The 23,249-nt window shown below is 36.1% G+C and overlaps 1 protein-coding gene across 1 annotated transcript in view; it reads right to left on the reverse strand.

The window, feature by feature from the left end:
• Nucleotides 1-23,249, reverse strand: part of LOC100959238 (contactin-associated protein-like 3) — a 204,117-nt gene that overhangs the window by 170,064 nt on the left and 10,804 nt on the right. Inside the window, exon 2 of the mRNA XM_003795034.1 lies at nucleotides 14,844-14,954. Coding sequence (XP_003795082.1) covers nucleotides 14,844-14,954 — 111 coding nt within the window. The remainder of the gene's footprint in view (nucleotides 1-14,843; nucleotides 14,955-23,249) is intronic.

Genomic DNA, 23,249 nt, shown 5'->3' on the forward strand with positions numbered 1-23,249 from the left:
TGTTGTCTGAAGAGTGCATTACTGTCTCTAAGCTCCCTGCATTCTTCTTTTCCTAAGAAGTTAATACACAATCTTTTCCAAAATAACTAGAAAGAAAGGAGGTACATAAAGACTATATTAAACTAAAAAGCTTCTGCCCAGAAAAGGAAACAATCAACAGAGTGAAGAGACAACCCATTGAATGGAAGGAAATATCTGCAAACTATTCATCCAGAAAGGGACTAATATTTAGAATATGCAAGGAACTCAAACATCTCAACACTAACAAAATAAATAATTCCCTTAAAAAGTGGACAAAGGACATGAATACACAATTTCCAAAACAAGACATATAGTACCTAAAAAAATGCTCAACATCACTCATTATCAGACATTCATCCTGAATTCTTTTCTCAGTTGCAAATCAAAACCACAGAGAGATATTTCACCCCAGCTAGAATGGTTATTCTTAAAAAGACAAAAAATAACAGATGTTGGTGAGGATACAGAGGAAAGGGACCTCATGTACTATTGATGGGAAACTAAATTAGTACAGACATTATGGAAAATACTAGGAAGATTTCTCAAAAAACTAAAAATAAAACTACCATAGGATCCAGCAGTCACATTATTGGATATTTGTCCAAATGGAAGGAAATCAGCAATATCAAAGGGATTCCTGTGCTCCCAAGTTTATTGCAGCATTGTTCGCAATAACAAAGATGCAGAATCACCCTAAGAGATCACTGCATGAACAGATAGAATGTGGCTAACTGGTACAATGCACACTTTCTGGGTGAAGGGCACACTTATAAATTAGACTTAAAAGTCTATAAAAGTAAATTATGTAACCAAAATCTGTATAATCATCTGGAATAAAAATCTGTCCCTATAATCATCTGGAATAAAAAGTATATTAAACATTAAAATATGTGGTATATATATACAATGAAATGCTATTTGGCTGGGCAGCACCTATGGCTAAGTGGGTAGGGTGCCAGCCCCATATACCAAAGGTGGCAGGTTCAAACCCAGCCCTGACCAGTTAAAACAGCAATGAGAATTGCAAGAAAAAATTGCTGGGTGTTGTGGTGAGTGCCTATAGTCCCAGCTTCTTGGGAGGCTGAGGCAAGAGAATTGCTTAAGCCCAAGAGTTGGAGGTTGCTATGAGCTGTGACATCAAGGCTCTCTACCAAAGGCGACAAAATGAGACTCTGTCTCAAGAGAAAAAAAAGAAAGAAAAGAAAAGAAATACTATTTGGCCATTAAAAAGAATGAAATCATGTCATTTGCAGCAACATGGATGGAGCTGAAGGTTATTATATTAGGTGAAATAAGTCAGACACAGGAAAATAGGTATTACATGTTCTCACTCATGTCAGAGTGAAAAAATTGATGGCCTGGAGGTAAAGAGTAAAATGATAATCACCAGGGGCTGGGAGGAGTGTGTTTGTGGGGAGGAAGGGATGAAAAATGAGGTAGGTTAATGCATACAAATAAACAATTAAATAGAAGGAATATGTTCTAATATTCAGACATTCTGGAAGTATAGTAGGGTGACTATAATTAATGATGATGGGTTTTATATTTCAAAATAGCTAGAAGAGAGGACTGGAAAGGTTTTCAGTACATAGAAATGATACTCAAGGTTATGAATACCCCAAATATGCTAACCTGGTTGTTAGAGATGCCACATTTGTAACAAAATGTCACATGTACCCCATAAATACATACAAATAGTATTTATCAAAAAAAGGACAAGGTTTGGAAATAACGTGGTATTTAAAACTTGTAGAGCTTTCCTCAAGACCACAGACTGAACAATCAAGCACTGAAAAGGAGAGGAGGACCAGGGACTAGATTTTGGAAAATACCGAAATTAATATTTCACTTTTGACAACGATAGACAGCAACTTGCCCAGTGACTTCCCAGGCTAGCCTAAACAGAGGCTATTTCTGATGCGCTGTGTATATCTTACCAGTCTTGTTCCAAAATTTATGGGATTTATTTTAGAAGTTCCACTCACACTTACCAGAAATGTATATGTGCCCTTTTCCTACACTTTTAACTTCATGCATTGTATTTTTCCCTTACTTACCCCCAAACTATAAGTTTATTAGCATATTTCTCCTAGAGGTTCTTAGATTTCTGCCTATATTCATGTTATGATTTTTAGAAGTGTCAAACCATGAATAATGATGCTGTCCAGCTTCATTAGACCATGAGAACAAATGACTTATCTTCAGAAGAAAATGAAATATTTAATTTGTTGTGTTATCATTTTGAAATGTGCCTATCATGAGAAAGCATAAAATCTTTTTCATGTATTTCATACATCATCACAACTTACTATATTTTCTGTTTTCTTTACATCATGTTCTTAAAGAGTGGTAGCCCTTGGTTGGCCCATAAGTCTGGTAAAACCAGTGTAACCAGAAATATTTAACATAATGAGACACTGACCTAGGGATCATACAGCCTAAGCAGCCTTCTTTATCTAATGTTAGACATAATGTTAGACAATGTGATAGGTGAAAGCCATTAGGAAGTTGATATTATTAATATGCTAATCCTTTCATGACTCTAATAAATCATCTCCACATCTTCCAGGCTTTTCATTTACACAGCCTCCACCCCCCAAAACTAACTCTCTTTAATACCCAGCATTCCTTTAGCCTGAGGTGGAAAACTTACAAATGAGGAGGTAAATCTTAAAAATAACTAAGTGATACAATGCATTAAAACATTCCAGCTTGGGTCAATAGACATGTTTACAGCTGAGAGTCTTGTGTTTTCTCTCTTTTGACCAAGGAGTGTTTATTTTACATTCATGGCTCAGTGGTCCATGAGGAGCTAAGACGCTTTTCAATGAGCAGCCACAAAATCCTCCCTTATGTCAGAATGTGTACAGGGTGGGGATCTGAAACACAGAGGCCATCAGAGTTCTATTTGGAAATTTCAGAGGTCTTTTCCTCTTCACTTCCTGTATGATTATTTCTCAAAAAGTGAATAGTTCCAACCCAGAGGAGGCCTCTTTTAGACAGGACTAGCAAAGTTACAGATGAAGACAAAAGTGTCTTAACTGTTGGTGATACATCCTCCTGAACCCTGGGATATTTTGAAGGGATTTCAGCTTTTAAAATAAGAATAAGTACTCATGGATAAATGAGGAGAAAAAAAATGTTCGGGTACCTTGTATTTCTTTCCTTATAAACAAATAATAATCAGTCTACTTCAGCTTAGCATTAGGCTTGAAGAAAGCACCAAAGAGAGTGTTTTGTCCTAATCTTATAAAGGCATAGCCATATGCCAACCAACATAAGAAGCATGGAATTAGAAGTGTAGAAAGAGGCAAAGTCTCCATGTTTTTTAAGGCTGCATAATATTCTATGGTATACATATACCACAGTTTATTAATCCATTCGTGGACCAATGGGTACTTGGGCTTCTTTCATGACTTGCCTATTATGAATTGAGCTACAAAAGAGCTGGAACATATCCTACTTAGTAAAGTATCTCAAGAATGGAAGAAAAAGTATCCAATGTACTCAGTACTATTATGAAATTAATTTACAGTTACTCATACTTTCATATGAAAGATAAATCACAACTATAGCCCAAGATAAAGGAGGTAAGAGGAGGGTGATGGGAGGAGGGAGGTTTGATAGAGGAAGGGTAAATGGTGGGACTATGCCTATGGTGCATATTGCAAGGGTACATGTTTAATCTATTAAGTATAGAGTATAAATGTCTTAATACAATAATTAAGTAAATGAGGTGAAGGATATATTAACTAGTTCTATGTAAGCATTCCAAATTGTATATAAAATCAGCACATTGTACCCCATAAATGCATTAAAGTAAAAATAAATTAATTAATTTTTTTAAAAGTGTGGAAAAATAAATTTTGAGCTAAAACTACAAACAAAATACAAGGTCCAACAATTAAGTTCACAAACTGATCCCAGAAAAAGTGTTCCATACGTCACTGCTAAATTTCACTACAGTCACCTTTGAAGTACTCCCTTGGGAAGCTATGCACCAATAGCTTTGATCCAGCAACACCTAGTCTACCTTGCAAAGCAGTTTTAAAACTCTTGGTCTGGATTGGCCATCAGAGCTGCCCTCGTATAATCTTTGATGCCCTGAATGGCATCACAATATCTTCCTTTCAATATATTCTTTATCTTAAGGTAAAGAAAAAGTCATTGGGGGTGTAGGGAGGGTGTTCCAATAGAGTTATTTGTTTACTGGCTAAAAACTCTCTCACAGATGGCACTGTGTGAACTGCTGCATTATTGTAAAAGCCATGTGTTTTGGGTAAAAAGTTCAGGTCATTTTGTCTGATTTTTTCACACAGCCTTTCAGCACTTCCAAATAGTAAACTTGGTTAACTGTTTGTCCAGTTGGCATAAATTCATAATGAACTATACCCACGATATTAAAAAAAGGTTAGCAGCATCATTTTGACTCTTGATTTTTGACTAACAGAACTTTTCTGGTTGTGAAGAGTTGGCTGACTTCCACTGGGCACTTTGATGCTTTGTTTCAGGGTTATCTTGTCATGCCCATGTTTCATCACTAGTGATAACTCAGCCCAAAACATTGTCTTGCCCCTCCAAAAGGTCTTGGCAAACTTTGACTCTCCTTTGCTTTTGTTCATCAGTGAGCTCCTTAAGGACCATTTTTGCATACACCTTTTTCTTGCCAAGATTTTTAGATAAGATTTTCCTAACTGTTTCTCTATCAGTGTTTACTTGGCCTTCTATGCTTTTCATGGTCAGCTAATGATTTTGACATACAATTCAATAAATTTTTGCAAATTTTCATCAGTCCTGCTTGTTCCTGGCTGCCCTGACCTTTCTTCATCAGTGACACTTTCCCTCCCCTCAGAAAAAAGTTTGACCCATTTGTACACTGCCATTTTCTTCATGGTACTATCCCCATAAACTTGGACTAATAAGTCCCTGATTTCACTTTTACTCTTGCCAAATTTAACAAGAAATTTAATGTTTGTTCTTTGCTCTAATACAAGCCCTGGCATTCTTATGACATCACACAAAACCATACAGGAACAATAATAAATGCCACACATCAAGACACCACCACATGTCAACATGAACATAGCTGTGAGACTTTGATATACCAAGGTTATGAAATTTTTACTGAGTACTTTGTATAGTGCTGCCAGTGTAAGTGCAAGGTGACAAGTTCACAAATTTAATAGTTAGACTTCATACAACAACAGCTCTTATGGTCATTCCAGAAAAAAAAAAATTCCACAATTGCTTTGAAGGATGGACTAGACAGTGGTATGGGTATGTGGCTTCCCCCGGGGAGTACTTTGAAGGTGACTGTAGTAATATTCAGCAATGAGGTATGTGGCAATTTTCTAGGATGAGTTCATGCACTTACGTATCAGATCTTGCACCACCAAATTCTTCTTAGCTTCAAGTCCTGCAATGTGAAAGATGTAAAAATGCAAACCGATCCTCAGCTTCTTCATATTTCCAGCAGGTCAACTTTCTCCTCAAATTAGTTGGTATCATGTTAGAGGCTCAGGGCTATCAAATGTCCACCTAAACAACTCCTGTAACTATGGTCCAAACACTGTGTTTCCCAGCCTATATTTTATCAACGTTTGATATCTTATGTTTAACCAGATGAGCAATATTTTGCAAAATTATATATGCTTTATATTTTCTATCTATAGATAATTTTCCCTCCTAGTTTTTCTCCTTTCATCTCTCTTATTATGCTTCAGCTACAAATAGGACTTTTCTTGAGATACAGAAATTAACTCATCAGGGTTTTTCACTGTGACAGAACAGTTGGAGGAAACAGTGGAATAAATCAATAAGGTGTCTGAAGGCTAGTAGCCAAACAGCTTTAGAGCTGCCTTGCCTTCCTCAGGAGGGTTTAGACCCTGGTTACAAGCAGCCTTTGGGCCCCTCGGGGTCAACTTGCAGCTGATCAGGTGACTGGAAACAAGAACTTGGAGATGATTCTTTGGGAGGATGGTGTGTGGAGGAGACGAAGAGGAGAGAATGGGCTGGTTGTGGTATGTTAGGTAAAGATACGCATAAAGAAGAAGGTAAGATGAGAAATATCTAAAAATATCCAACTTGAACATCTAAAAATTAATGCTGTATGTTAGAGGTAAAGTCAATAAGGGTGAAAGATCAAACTAAGAACTTGTGGTTTCATGCCTCCCTGATTCTGAAAGTAGAAGAATGATTATAGTTTCTAAATATGACAAAGAAAACTGGCTCCTGCTACTCACATACTGATTCAACCATTTGTCCTGTAGTATGAGAAGATTCAGGGCTTCCCTGAGGCTCACACCTGGCACTTTGGTTTAAGATGTCTGCAATAAGGAATTTCTAGTTTGAGACTTGCCGTTTTGAGAGATGAGACTTTGACTTCAAGTGTTGCTATGGTTTAACACACCATTTGGGACCCACTAAAATTCTACAATCATTTTTATAACTATTGTTGACAAACTACCTTATTCAAATCTGTGCAATCAGTGTCTGAAGCAAATGAAAAACTTTACTTTGATTGCAATTTATTTTCTTAACTGCATTCAATCATCATGCTAGCATGGCCCAACTAACACCTCCATTTTATCACCTATGGCAAAATCAAATCAGGTTTGGGTATTAAGTTGGCGGATGAGACACCTGTCTTGTCCTGGTAAAGCACATGGACAGTGTGTGATGCTTAAACCATGGGATTAACTGTCCTAGAAGATTTGTGTCACTTACTAATTTGGTGTCTTGAAAATTAAAACTTACGTTGAGTGAGCATGTCTTCACATACTTGTAAAAAATATTTTTGTCTTACCAGCTGCCATTAAAACTGAGAGAAAGGAACCTTGAACCTTTCTCCAGCCCACTCATTTTTTATTTGATCTTCTGGTCCTGCCATTACTTAAAGGCACTGTCCTTAAAAACTTGTAGATGAATTTTCTGTGTTTTAATGATGACTCACCATGATGATATGCTCATCATATTCTTATGCCTGTTCTTATAAACATGAGTATAGATCTCTTGTTGTTTTTTTCTCCTCTACACTCACCATAAATTTAATTCAATTCCTTATACTGCCTTTGACTCTTAGGAGAAGAAAACTAGTAAATGTACTTCTTGGCTCTGTTCATACCTGCTAACAAATAAGTGCTAAGTTAGGCTTTTTAAATAGTTCCTTGCTACCAGCACTTCCCTAGGACAAATTTCCATGAGTAACAGGATCTTAATGCAGGACTCTTCCTTATCCAGCTCCAGCTAAGGGCCCCAACAAGAAGAATCAACCACTCTAATCTTGAAAAGTAAGATGAGATACCCCAAAGAAGTACTACAAATGTAGATATGGGAAGTCAGAGGTCCTTAGAAAGTGGAAAGGCTGCTTCAGAAAAGCTGCTCCAGGGGTGGTGCTACTTTTCCTTCTATCAAGCCCAGAGAAAGGCATCAGCAGGACCTCATGCAGGGCCTGGCCATGTGCACTGGGTGCCTATCTGAAGTAGGCCTGGAAAGTCTAAAAGACCAGAAGTTGACAGGCGTTGAGCTCTGACAAAGGAGTCAGAGAATGTCTGCAGATTTGGGGGTACCTTGTGCTTCAGAATTGTAAGGGATTCAAGATGCATGAGAGATCTTTTGGCCTCCTATCAAGAGTATCACCATTTTATCCAGAATCTGAGGCTGGGCTACAGGCACCTGCACAGGCTCCACCCTTTCTGCCACCCTGTGTATGGTACCCAGTGTCTTCCTAGACCTACTTGAGTTTCCTGACTTTTCCTCATTTTCCCTGTAGGATGAGTCCATAGACCCATAGCACATGTTCACAAGACACCAGTCAGTTGGCGAGCAGAAACACCCAGCATCCCACCCACCACCTCTCCTCAACAGGTCATGAGATTTCAGGGAAACCTAGCATAGGATTTGTCACTAAACTTTGAAATCTCCCCTGAAGTATAAGGAACCAGCTTTTCCCCTTTTTTCCTCTGTAATTAATGTCAATTTTGACACAATTGTCAAAACTATGATTATTTTTTCCTAAATATTTATAAGCATTCTTCAGTAATAAAGCTATTAGATAACTAAATATTTAAAGACCATTTTTTTGAATACTTTTATGTAATAAATTAAGAAGCAAAAAACATCAGTCTAAGAAAGTCCTTTCTCTTCTTCTTCAAAGGCCTGGCCTGTGAACCCTGTGCCATGATCAGAAGCGTGTTAGAAATGATCATTATGTACTAAAGTTGTTAAAAAAAAAAAAAAAAGCAAGTTATTTTAGGACAAAATATTCCCGCAAAACATTCTCACTAGAATTTTAAAAATAGTCTCTTTTGAGGCTGATCCAAGAACTGTAGTCATCTTTGTCAATAATGCATCTAAAATAATTTGCCTGCTTTTCTCATCTTTGTACCAGAGTTTGATCTTAAGAGTAAAAGTGACTGCAAGCAATACAAAGACTCAGTGGTGGTAAATAAAAATGATACACAAAAGTAGAAAATCATAATATTACATTTTTCAGCCAAGAATCTTCTTAGCTTAGGACCCTTTTCTACTGAGATGAGAAAGATTAAAGAGAGAGATGGAGTACACATTCATGGTCTCCAGAAACAATGATACAATGTTACTGTATTTTAAATGCTAATTATGTTTATTTCTTCAAATTTTCCTTGATTCAAATACCATTATAGGCACAGGATTTCTCCAGTGCATGGAAAAAAGAAAAAACATTTTATTAAGGTATATTATGCTGTCCCTTAAAAGGTCTGGTCACTTAGAGACATGCATTATCTTTATTTTCTTCCCTGAAGCTCTACCTTAACCTGTAAATGCTTCCAGAGAACCTACCAGAATAATGGCACTGATTTTGGTTTAAAGAATGTGCATTTTATTATTCACTGATACATTAAAATTCAAATTATATTGAAACTCTATGTAAATGTGGAAAGTAGAAACATATTTAAGTAATTACATTCTAATGTGTCCAGTAATCTTGGTAATGGATGTTTTCACCTTGAGAATAAATTTGATTTATGTTTCACAACTTATAAAAGTTTTGGTGAAAAAACTGAGTCTTCATAAAAAGGAGATAAATAAGTTGCTTATGTAAATGTCTTAAATTGTTTGTTCTATAGATTCATCATTTAGTGAAATAGAAGCACTAAGTGGGGTGGAGGAAGATACCTCCAGATAATGTCAATTTTGATCCCTTACAGTAGATCAGATGGATTCACTGATTCATAGTTAACCTTCTTCTCCTTTCACGCATCAGGGTAAGGCTTTAGTCATTACCACATCTGTTTTCATGGCATCTTCCCATCACGAAAGTACATAGGCTGTACAACTAAAGGATTTGTTTTCTGCCTCCTAATTTTCAGCTGACATCTTGACACTTCATCAGAAGAAGGCTTTAATATCTGAGATAAGTGGTCATTTATTTGTATGTTTAATCATTTATGATCAGAACCGTTGTTTAGTTACCCTTCCATTGACTGTGCTAACTCTAATAAAAAATATGAAAACACTAGAGATAATCTAGAGCTTTCAATGAATCATTTTCAATTTGGAATTCCTTTGTTGACTATAGCACAATACCATAGAGAGGGGGAAAAATCAAAATCATAAAAACAACAATGAATTTCTAAGCAACTCAGTTGATAGCTAACTGAAGTAGTGGAATAAACCTATTTGTCTAACTTCATAAACGCAAAAATAAATTGTATTAAGATTATTAAGATTGATATAGTTTTGCATTATAAGTTGCAGAAACATGAACTATGTATAAAAACAATTCCTGTGATGGAAAATCTTCATAGTCACGTGCTTAATACAAAATGGGATATATAACCTGAAACTTTGCTGAATTGATTTATCCATTTCAGGAGATTCTTGGTGGAATCTTCAGGGTTTTCCAGATAATAGATCATATCATCAGTGAAGAGCAATAGTTTGACCTCCTCTCTCCCAAGTTGGATAATTTTATTTTTTTCTTTTGCTTGATTACTCTAGCTAGAACTTCCAGCACTATGTTGAATAGAAGTGGTGACAGCTGGCACTCTTGTCTTGTTCTAGTTCTTAGGGGAAATGCTTTCAGCCTTTTCCTATTCAGTATGATGTTAGCCATGGGTTTGTTATATGTGGCTTTTATGATTTTGAGGTATGTTCTTTCTATGCCTAGTTTGTTGAGGGTTTTTTTTTTTTAATCATCAAAGGGCACTAGATTTTGTTGAATGCTTTTTCTTCCTCTATTGAGATGATCATATGGTCATTATTTTCATTTCTGGTTATGGGGCAAATCACATTTATTGATTTACATCATCCTTGCATCCTTGAATCATCCTTGCATCTGTGGGATGAAGCCCTCTTGGTCACAATGGACTATTTTTTTAATGTGCCATTGGATTGTTAGTCTTAATATTTTAAGGAGGACTTTTGCATCAATGTTCATAAGGGATGGGGTCTTTAGTTGCCTTTTGTTGGTATTGTTGTGTTTTTTCTGGCTCTGGTGTCAAGGTGATATTGGCTTTACAGAATGAGTTCAGAAGATTCCCTCCTTCTCAATGTTATGGAATAATTTCTGAAGTATGGCTAACAGTTCTTCATTTAATATATAGAAATCAGTCGCATTCATATACACCAGTATCAGTCAAGCTGAGAATTGAATTAAAGATGTGGTTCCATTCACAATAGCTATAAAGAAAATAAAATACCTAGGAATACCCTTAAACAAGGAAGTGAAATTACAACAAGAACCATGAAAAACTGGGAAGGGCTAGGTGCAGTGGCTCACACATGTAATCCTAGCACTCTGGGAGGATGAGGCAGACAGATTGCTTGAGCTCAAGAGTTCAAGACTCACTTGAGCAACAGTGAGACCCTCTCTCTAAAAATAGCCCTGCCTTGTGGTGGGCACCTATAGTCCTAACTACTCGGGAGCCTGAGGCAAAAGAATCACTTGAACTCAAAAGTTTGAAGTTGTTATGAGCTATGATATCACAGCAGTCTATTAAGGGCAACTGAATGAGATTCTGTCTCCAAAAACAAACAAACAAACAAACAAAAAAACCCACAAAAAACAAAGAAAAACTGAGGAAAGAAATGGATGACACAAACAAATGGAAAAAAACATACCTCATTTTGCCATGTACACTGCACAATTTTTGCCCAAATTTTGAGGGGAAAATAAGGATGTGTATTATACACAGGTATTACTAATTCTGTATGTATATAAATTTTTTTTTTGAGACAAAGTCTCACTCTGTTGTCCCAGGTTTGAGTGCCATGGTGTCATCACAGCTCACAGCAACCTCAAACTCTTGGGCTCAAGCAATCTTCATGCTTCAGCTGCCTCAGTAACTGGAACTCTCTCTAACTTTTCTATTTTGTTAGTAGGGATGGGGTCACACTCTTACTTAGGCTGTTGTTAAACGCCTGAGCTCAAGCAATTAACTCAGCTCAGCCTCCCAGAGTGCTAGGATTATAGGAGTGAGCCACTGCCCCCAGCCTCACATAAATGTTTCTTATTCTTTTATTTATTTATTTATTTAGAGACAGAGTCTTACTATGTTGCCCTCAGTAGAGTGCTGTGGCATCACATCTCACCGCAACCTTCAACTCTTGGGCTTAAGTGATTCTCCTGCCTCACCCTCCCAAGTAGCTGGGACTACAGATGTCTGCTATAACACCCAGCTACTTTTTGGTTGTAGTTGTCATTATTATTTGACAGGCACGGCCAGGTTCGAACTTGGTATATGTGGCTGGCGCCCTAGCCGCTGAGCTACAGGCACTGAGCCTAATTTTTTTATTTATGCTTATATGTTAAAAGTGTAACTCTAGAAAGAAATAACAGTATCAGTAAGTAAAACGATACCCTGGAATACAATTATCAATTTTGTTGAACTTACAGCAAACTTGGAATGAAAGCATTTTCTGGTATCATGATCATGGATTGGTAGAATCAACATTGTTAAAATGTTCATACTACCCGAAGTGATTTACAGATTCAGTGCATTCTCCATCACAATATTAGTATTTCACAGATCTAGAAAAAATAATTCTACATAGAAAATATTCCAAGTAGCCAAAGCAATCTGAATCAAAAAGAAAAATCTAGAACTATCACATTACCAGACTGCAAACTATACTAAAAGACTAGTAACCAAAACAACATGGTATTGGTACAAAATTAGAGACAGCAACCAATGAAATAACAGAGAATCCGGATATAAAACCATCAGCATACAGGCAACTGATCTCCGTCAAAGCAGACAACAATGTATGCTGGGGAAAATAAATGGTGCTGGGAAAATTTGATAGCCACATGTAGAAGAATGAAGGACTCTTATCTCCCTCCAATCACAAAAATTAATTCAAGATGGATAAAAGGTTTAAATGTAATGCATGAAACCTGGAGAATTTTAGAAGAAAATATAGAAAAAATTGTTCTAGATACCATCCTAGGCACAGAATTTATAACTAAAGACAATTATAGCAACAACAAAAATAAATACATGAAACTAAAATTAAATAGTTTCTGCATAGTTAAGGAAATAATCAACAGAGCAAATAGGCAACTTAGAGAATGGGAAAAAAATACTTGCAAACTATACATCTGATAAATGGCTAATATCCAGACTCTACAAAGAAGTCAAACAAATCAGCAAGAAAACAACAACAACAACAACAACAAATATATATAGTAAAAAGTGGTCAAAAGATATGAACAGAAGTTTTTTAAAAGAAGATAGAGGACAGCGCCTGTAGCTCAAAGGAGTAGGGTGCCAGCCTCATATGCTGGAGGCGGTGGGTTCAAATCCAGCCCTGGCCAAAAACTGCAAAAAAAAAAAAAAAGAAGAAGAAGAAGAAGAAGATAGACAAATGGCCAAGAAACAAGTGAAAATAAATGTACAAAATGCAAATTAAAACTCCAAGATGTCACCTTACCCATGTTAGGAGGGCTTTTAATGAAAAAGTTCAAATAGATGCTGACGTGAATGCAGAGAGAAGGATTACTTACATACTTTTGACAAGACTTCAAATTAGCATAACCTCTATGGAAAACAGTATAGAGATTTTTCAAATAACTAAAAGTAGACCTATCATTTGATCCAGCAATCCTACTACTTGGTATCCACTCAAAGGAAAAGGAGTCATTTTGTCAAAAAGATAACTGCACTCAAATGTTTATTGTAGCATAATTCACAATTGCAAAGATGTGGAATCAATCCAAGTGCCCATCAATTCAGGAGGATTAACTAAATGTGGTATATGCATAACATGGAGTACTACTCAGACATTTGAAAAAATGAATTAATACCTTTTGCAACAATTTGGATGAAACTGGAGACCATTATCCTAAGTGAAGTAGCTCAGGAATGGAAAACAAACACCACATGTACTCTCTAATAAATTGGAACTAACCCATAGGCACACATATGCACAAAAGGAAGTAAAAATCACTGGAAATCGGGGAAGGTGAGAGGAGGAAAGGGGCAAAACACTGCCTAAAGGATACAATGAACACTATTAGGGCTGGGCACACTTACAGCCATGACTCAAACACCACAAAAGCTATCCATTTAACAAAAACATTTATACCCTCTTCATATTTTTAAATTAAAAGATAAATAAATAAAATAGCATTTGACATGTAAAGAACTATAGCCTGAGATTGCTCTTGTTTTCCATTATTCCCTGTGCCAGTCTCAATCACTGTTTCAGTGATAATGGCCATCCATTATACTTTTAATTCTTCAGGAATGTAAAAGTAAAAAGCAAACAAATAAAAAGACAGAACACAACTCTCAGCAATGAATTAAGTAAGACTTAAATGTATGTTAAGCAGAATGAGAAGTTATTCATTTTTGATTACTATATTGCCTGTAACAAAAGAAAGAATATATTTATTTGGCCCCAATGTGCAATGCACTAATGTGTTCAAATATTAAAAACACCAAGGAATACAACAGAAAGGGGGATAAAACAGAAAAACACAAATACAAAATAAGGAAATAGGAAAGCATATTTATAGTACACATTTTTTTCATGTATGCTACCAATATTTGTTAGAATATTAACCCATAAAAATAATTGTAAGTTCAATTTTCTGAGAATTTATTCTAGCAAGTTTTACTTAGTTTTTGTTTGAAAAATGCCAGGCTGATGTATTGTCACTATTTATGTGATATTTAAAGTTCCCTCTTATTTACATAGCTAGATAACATTCGATTTTCTACACTTTCTGTTTAAACATATGTAAAAGAAACACTCCTTGTGAGATATGCTTACAAATATAAATGGAATATTCACAGTGGAGCATGAATAAACCATTACATGTTTATTTCTCTATAGTGGATGCTAAAGTCAGCCATAATGAGAAATAAACTAAGAGTTGTAGTTACGACATAATAAAATCTTTTTAAAATGTGTATGTGTCTTTATTTTGCCAATTTTCTTGTCCAAAGAAGGGTAACCAAATAATCTAGGACAATGAAACATATACTTGTGAAAAAAAACAATTCAAGGTAAACTAAAGGACATAGCTCATTCTGAGGCCTTGGATACAGACTTACATGTTGCAGTGAGTATACAGAGAGTTCAAACACTGTCAAGTCAGCTGTGACTTGTTCCCAGGCCGATGAGGCTTGGACCAAGACAGGACCAGCAGGACCAGCAAGCCAAGTGATCAATGTGCTCATGTCAAAGACATCCTCAGAGTTTTAAATGGGAACAAATATGCTTATTTGGAATTTTATTTCCTTCTGCAAAGCATCGATCAATTATAATTATTTTGTTAAATGAAAATCCAATGAGAGTCACCAAGGAGCAATGTGAGGAAAAAGCAGACTCACCATCTCTTCGATTAAGCTTTGCAAACCCAGGGCCATGGCTGCTGGACAGCTCTGAGGAGCTGCTGAAGGATGATGGAGGCAAGGCAGATGCCAGTGGGGTGTCGCAATCGCCTGCCAGGGGAAAATATCACAATATGGTTAATACATAGATTGCAGGTTGGGGCAGATAATAGCTCTAAATATATATACTAGCACTAAATACACACACACACACACACACACACACACACACACTAAAACCTAGCTCAAGAACCACTACTCTTCCATTTTTAAACATTTTTAGTATTTCCATTGGAGTACATGCATAATGTATACCAAATAAAATTTCTGAGAATTTATTCAATTTAAAACTATGCAGTTCTGTTAGCTGTGACAAATGTATATGGTTGTGTAACTTCCACCATAATGAAGACATAAAATTCCCTTATATCCCTTATTTTCTTCATTCTGTGAGTTGTCTGGATATACCACCAATGCAAAACTACTTTAAATTATATTTGAAGTTTCTTTATATACACACACATGCACACACAGATACAGACACACACACACAAACACAGAGGTAGTATACATTCTGTGCTTAAACCTTGGTTGTGGCTAGAAATACAATGTCCCTACACAGAACCTGTGGAGACAGAGTCTGCACCAAGTGTTGAGACTACTTTCTCTAGGTAACCAGGACCCCCAGAAGGGGCACTTGTAGTGACGAACCAGTAAAAACACACCCTGCAGACTCACTGGGATATGCTTGCCTACGGGACATGGGGCTCCTGCTTCCTTTCATCTGGTATCTTTAGCCTTGTTGAGAATTGTCTACCTTTTCAACCCAAGGACCCCCGTATATCACTCTCACCTTGAGGCAATCTTCTATTGCTTGAATTCTGGTCTAAAAGAATTGCTGGAAGTTAAGAAGTGTTTTATCCAGATTACCTTACTTGTTATAAGACTATGAGGACCCCAGGTTCTTCCATTTCCAAACTTGAGAAGCCCCTAGAACCATTTCCACCTTGGGGTACCCTTTTCCCATGTGTAACCATGTATAACCCCACAAGTAACAGAAAAAATGTGAGGCTCACTTCAGCATCCTTCAGTCCATTGTAACCATTTTACTCTCAGTCATTTTACATATTTTCCACAATAAAGTTTCCTCTTCTTATTTTCTAGCAAGGTCATTGATCTACTAATTTTAAAAGTAGTTTTCTGTCAGATATTGGGTATTTTTATGAAAAGGAAGGCTATACTTTGAATATATCATTAAAAGACTTTGAACTGCATATTTTGTTATACCCTTTTTCCCCCTTGTGAGCCAGTTGTTATTAATAAGTTCACAAAAGGAAAGAAAGCATGCAGAATTAACTAGATTGCTATGACTTAGCAAAATGTTTCTGCTACATTCAATGAGGTAGATATTAGAGGTAGTGCAGGGCTCTTATTAGGATAAGTATGTGATACTAGGGACAATAAAAAGACAATTCATTGATTATAATTAGTCAGAGTGAATATGATTTCATAAAAAAAATATTAGAATTACAGCAGCTTTTCTGAAAGCATGTACTGCCATTAAGACAGTGACATATATTAAGACATGACAACAGAAAAAAATAACACATTGTGAACCATCCATCCTAGAGAGGACAGAATTTCGGTGTCTAGCAAAATATTCAAAGTATTTAATACAGAAACATTTTATATATATTCCCTAGAGATGAAAGTATTATATAGGTGAATCAGACACTGGGATTGTGATTTTAACACATAAGGAGCAGTATCCCTTCACCTTGCTACAGATGACATTATATCATTCCCTTCTATGGCTGAGTAGTACTCTATATACCACATTTCCTTTATGTACTCAACTCACGAATTGAAGGACACTTGGGTTGATTCTGAATATTTGCAAATGTGAATTATGCTGTGTGACAAACACTTGAGTGCAGGTGTCTTTGTGAAAAAATGTTTTAATTTCCTTTGGTCAGATACCCAGTGGTAGAACTGCTGGATCAAATGGTAAGTCTATGTTTATTTGTTTGAGGAATCTCCATAGTGTTTTCAATAGAGGTTAAAGTAATTTGCAGTCCCGCCAACAGTACATAAACATTTTTTTCTCTCTGCATCCATGTCATCAGGTGTTTTTCTTTTCTTCTTAATAATGGCCATTCTCTAATGGGAAAGCTAGTATCTCATTTTAGTTTTAATTTGCATTTCCTTGAGGTTTAGTGACATTGAGCACTTTTTCATATGCTTGTGGGCCATTTGTCTTTTTTCAAAAGACTTCTGTTCTTGTCTTTTGTCTACTTTATGGAAGAAACTGGGGAACGTTATCCTAAATAAACTATTTCAGGAATAGAAAACCAAACACCATATGCTCTCACTAATAAGTGGGAACTAATAGATGAGTACACATGGGCATTAAAAGACACAAGAAACCAAGAAGAGAGGAGGTGAAAGTGTGCGTGTAGGATAAAAACTTATCTATTGGTACAATGAACACTATTCTGGTGTTGGGGATACCAAAAAACCCTGACTTAAACATTATACAAGATTTTCCCTTAACAAAAACCTTTGTATCCCCTTAAAACTTGGCATTTTTTTTTTAAATGGACAGCATCAACTTAACACACGTGACCTGAGGAGCACTCATTATGTTCTAAATGCGCACAGCAAGAATAACATGGAATCATGCAGTGTGGTTAAGAAAAAATGATTTTCTCTATAGCGTCTTTAAACTTCCCCCTGAAATGCTTACATAACAAAACAGCCTTTCTTCATAAAAATAGAGACATAGACATGGCACAGAATAGAAAACCTAGACATGAAACCAGTCTCTTCTACCATCTGATCTTCAATAAACCAAACAAGAGCACACACTGGGGAAAAGAATCCCCATTTAATAAATGGTGCTGGGAGAACTGGATAACCTCATATAAAAGACTAAAACTGGATCCTCACCTCTCACCACTTACAAAAATTGACTTAAGATGCATAAAATATTTTAATCTAAGACATGAAATGATAAACATCCTAGAAGAAAATGTGGGAAAAACTCTTATGGATGTTAGCCTGGGGAAAGATTTTATGAAGACTTCAGTGGTATTGTACCAACAACCAAAATAAACAAATGGGACTTAATTAAACTGAAAAGCTTCTGCACAGCTAAGGACTCAATAACTAAAGCAAATAGACAACCTTCGGAATGGGAAAAGATGTTTGCATGGTATGAATCTGACAAAGGATCTACAGGTTGATGACTAGGATCTACAGAGAACTCTAATTAATCAACAACAAAAAAGAGAAAATAATCTCATCTATCCCTGGGCTAGAGATATGAACAAAACCTTCTCTAAAGAAGACAGATGAATGGCTAACAAACATTTGAAAAAAATGCTGATTGTCCCTAATTATCAGAGAAATGTAAACCAAAACTACCCTGAGATATCACCTGATCCTAGTGAGAATAACTCACATCACAAAGTCCCAAATCTACAGATGGTGGGGTGGATGTGGAGAGAAGGGAACACTTTTATATTGTTGGTGAGACTGCAAACTAATACAGCCTCTTTGGAAAGAATTATGGAGAATCCTCAAAGAACTCAAAGTAGACCTTTCATTTGATCCCACAAACCCATGACTAGGAATCTACCCAGAAGGAAAAAAAATCATTTCATCATAAGGACATTTGCACTAGATTGTTTATCACAGTTCAATTATAATTGCCAAGATGTGGAAACAACCTAAATTCCCACCAACCCAGAAATAAATAAATAAACTGTGGCATATGTACACCATGAAATACTATTTAGTCATTTAAAAAAAGATGGAGACATTACACCTTTTGTATTAACCTGAATGGAATTGAAACAGATTCTTCTTATTATAAGAATGGAAAAGCAAGCATCCAATGTACTCAATACTAATATGAAGCCAGTGGATGGTCTAATACTTTCTAATTGAGAAAATTCAATTCAATTCAAGATGAGGGGGGAAGAGGGTAGGAGGGAGAGGGAAGGAAGGAGGGGGGTGGCCGTGTTCCCACTTAATGGGCACAATGTAAGGGTATATGGCACATCTTCTGGGTGGGGGACACTACAACAGGGACTCCTCCTAACAAATGCAAACATTGTAACCTAATTGTACCCTCATATTAATTTTTAAAAGAATGTTAAAAAAAAAAGAGCTCTTCTTAATTTCCCTAGCACAGATGTTCTCTAGATAACACTGGGCAGTAAGGATACTTATATGTCAGCAAATATGCTACATAATGGGCTAAGAAAATGAGAGAAATACTAATCCAGCTTGCTAAGAACTTTACTTAAATTTTCTATAAAGTCATTTGAAAACTGAAAAGAGGCTAGGATACAAAAAAGTAACACATATACTCCATCCTTGGATGGCAGGTCCATGAGTAGCCACGGCAGGATCCAAGGAAGAGAGACATCATTTAGGGAATATTGCCCCCAAAGCCTATCTGCCTCATGTTATGTTCTTCCATTTTTGTTGAGGAAAAAAAAAATCCAGGGACATCTTATGAAGTAGCATTCAAAATTTTTGGATAAAAACTATTCTTAAATCATAAAACACACTAACTATATTCCTGATGCTTATGTACCACAGTAACTTTCCAGACTATATAGCATTGGGCTTTTCACATGTGCTTGGGATGCCTAGCTGACATGTCTACCTCTCCCTGTGAAATCATGAGCTCTTGAAAGCATGGTTAAGTCTTTTCTAACTTTGTGTGCTGTATACCTAGCACAGAATCTAAAAGATACCACGTACTCAATAAACTTCTATTGCACATCTATCAAATAAGTAAACAAATAGAATTATCATTAAAAAGTAAATTTAATTAAACTTAATCTTCCTAAATTATTAAATTTTATCAGTCAAGCCAAAAGACAAGAGGCCTAGAGACATTACAGATTCATATCTCCAAGGCAATCTCAAAAGAATGCTGCTAAAAGGTGTAATAGATAATATCATTTTTACTCTTTCCTTTGGTTCCCCTAATTAGTTTTCCAACTATATATTTCACTCATCTTGGATGACTTCCAATATCATTAAAGTTCAAGAATAAATCTATAAAGATAGCTGGAAACAAAATTATTGATATTTTCAATTTTACCTTTGTAAATTTCAAGAATCAGTAGCACTTGTTTACCAAAGATTCTCCTTGCAATGAAGAAAATTTTGAGGCACAGGCTTAAAGAAAACTGTCCTTCATAAAAACAATAAATTTCACAAAATAAAAGAACATACCTGGTGCTTAAGTTAATTTATTGCTCTTTTCATATCATTTTGAATTCCATGAACAGCTTCTTCTTAGAAAGTGTTGTACAATATTGAGATTTAAGAGTCAAACAGGTGTTAGGGAATCTAAGCCTCCTTCAGCTTATTATAAAGTCTGGTTAAGATTTACTGTATTTCCAAGTCCTTAGCTGAACAATGGATTCCAATGTCTTAATGTGCTATTATAGACAGATGTTATTTCCTGTTTAATCTCACCATCCAACAGTAGGGATTCATTACTACATAGAGACATTTTCTATCATTTTCCTGCTAGAAGGTCATGGTTGACAATGATATAAAATGATAAAATGTTTTCTTCAGGGTTATTTCATGCTTGTTCAAAAATAATGAACTTTCTTTAAAACCTCACATGCTGAGCTGTGTGACAATAAAACTTCAAGATTTGAAAGGGAGAAGTATTTGTAAAATGCCGAGAATAAATATAACATCAGACAAGCCTGTTAGGTGATGACCCAACAGTGGTTGAGACAGAAGTGAGATAAACATACAGGGAATCCTGCATGCTCCCCTCACACAGCCATTTCAAGTCATCACCTTGACAACTGATGCTAGATCAGATCGCCTCGGGTTCACTGCATTTCCCTGGGCTTGCTGACTTGGTCTTGGAGATTAGCCCATCCTGGACCACATTCTGTGGTCTGACTTATTCCCCTACCTTTGTCTGGTATCATGCTCAGCCTGATAGGTGCTCTCAGTATCCTTTGTAATTTGTGCTAGAAAAAGTTTTTCTGTATTATGTTCCTCAAAGACAGTAGAATAATCAAAATTAGTCTGAAAAATGATTAAAAATAAATTTGAGAAATTGTCCTTACCTTCCTAAGTCAGAAAGAGATAATATACTATTCAAAACAGCAATTTATTTGAATACGTGTATACATATATATACATACATATATGTATATTGCAGTGAGTTGTAGTATTCCTTAATATTTTTTTTTTTTTGCATCAAAGGTATGAACTTTGAGATTAAAAATAAAAATTTTGATGTTAGGCAATAGTCCTACTCAGAAATTATATATCATATCACCTATTTAGAAAAAGCAAAACAAAACTCCAACAACTACTTGAATATATTAATTCTTTCACTTAGTAAATAAAAGTGCATTGAGCAACCACCTATCATATGCAAAGCACTATGGGAGATAAAGCGGGGCATGGTTCAAGAGGTTTAGAATCTAACACGGGACGTGAGAGAGGGACATGTAAATATCTGTCATGTGGACAGATAACAAAATAAAAAAAATAGATAATATTTGTTTTTCCCAAATGTATGCAAGCATCTTAATTGCTTAAGAATGAAACCAGTGTCTGAAAGAGCAAACACTATGAGAAGAGAGCCATGTGTGACGGTGCCTCTGGAGAACGCGAACATAAACCTTGCATTTTCAGTGACTTGTTGCTTTAGGCTCTAATGATAAGAATGAAATAAAGATGAATGAATGGATGACAGCAGGGTAGATTTTACCCAAAAATGCAAAGGAAATGGGACAACTCAAAAGAAAAGGGTATGGCTGACTCTCTGGCAAGGATCTTTAAATCTAAATAAAGATACACTCTGGCATCTTTGGGCAGAGTTATGAATGACAAATTACACTATTACTTAAAGGATTTTATTAAAAGACCAAGCAACATTGTATTTGTGGTTGAATGGCTTTAGTAAAGATAAATCTTTTGTGGCAATACCATTTGTGGCAAACTGACAAAGGTTTCCAAAGATACATCTATGTCCCAATCTAGGGACATCTAGGCCCCTGTGAATGTTACCTAATAGGTACAAGGTTTTCCAGAGGTGATTAAAATCCTTCAGATGAGGAAAGCATCTTCAATTACTGTGACAGGCCCTAAGGGCCATCAGAATTATCCTTGTAAGAGAGACACAGGCAGGGACTAGCAGACCACACACACAAAAGAGAAGGTGGTGTGACGATGGAGGCAGAGACAGCAGTGAGGTGGCCACAGTGATGGAATGCAGGAGTCACCAGAAGCCAGTGAAACAAAGAATATATTTCTAGAGCTTCTGGAGGGCTTGTGGCCCTGCTGACATTTTGAGTTTAAACCATTGATCTTGATGCTAAACTTCTGGCCTCCAAAACTATGACAGAATAAATTCTGTTACTTTAAGTCATCTAGTTTGTGGTCATTTTCTTTTAGAAGATCCACAGGAAACTAACACACCATTCCATTCATATGAAATTACATAGTAATATTTTAGGGGGAAATGTGGGAAGGTTCTGCTTTAAGTGGTGCTTATATCCACTTTGGATGGCATAAGTAAAGCAAATCTTTCAGGAAAGGACTTTATGATGCTGAGTCACTCTGCCACATGCATGCTCAGTGGCTCCCACTTTGTCTTCACTGTGAAAGAAGCTAATCACTACGTTGCTGGAACCTAAGGAAGGCAGAAGACAAAGGGGCCCTGGACTGGTAATAAGAGGGGAAAGCAACTTATTCAGCATCAAATTATCAGAAAAACGCACAACCTATTATTAAAGAATTAGACAAACAGTTACTTTTTACAGAAAACATCTTCATTCTAAAAAAATTATTAATACCTTTTCAGAGACTGTCTAAATTAGGTACAACTCACTAAATCCATGGCAATATTTCTCTATCATTCTACACATTGAGTCAGTATGGAAGACACTATAAAGAAATCAAATCACAAACAGGGAAGGGTATGGCCATCCTTCTTAGGATATAATCATCTGGATCTGGTACTATTTCATTCTTTCCATTATCACCTGCCTTTTAAGTTCTTAATGTACCTCAACATTATTTTAATGAGGGTTGAAATAAAACTTTTATTTAGGATATAGTGAAAGTTTATCTTGTTATGATGGATCTGAATTGATTTAGACATTGCTATTTAAAGGGAATTCTTTAGCAAAAGCACAGTTAACATAAACAGTCACAGTAAGCACGTGATCCACTCTTTTTGCTTTGTGAAAACTTCTGTTTCAAGTGGTCTTGAGCCCTCATTTGGTCATCTTGAGTCACTGTCTTCCCTAAATCTCACTCCTTGGTGTTTGAATGAGGCTCACCTTCCCACCTAGGTCCAGGGAGCAGTGGCCAACTGAATGCTACGTCCCACTGGGAAGG

This window comes from Otolemur garnettii, unplaced genomic scaffold (assembly GCF_000181295.1).
Source record: "Otolemur garnettii isolate 467f Iridium unplaced genomic scaffold, OtoGar3 scaffold00088, whole genome shotgun sequence".
Taxonomy (NCBI): Eukaryota; Metazoa; Chordata; class Mammalia; order Primates; family Galagidae; genus Otolemur; species Otolemur garnettii.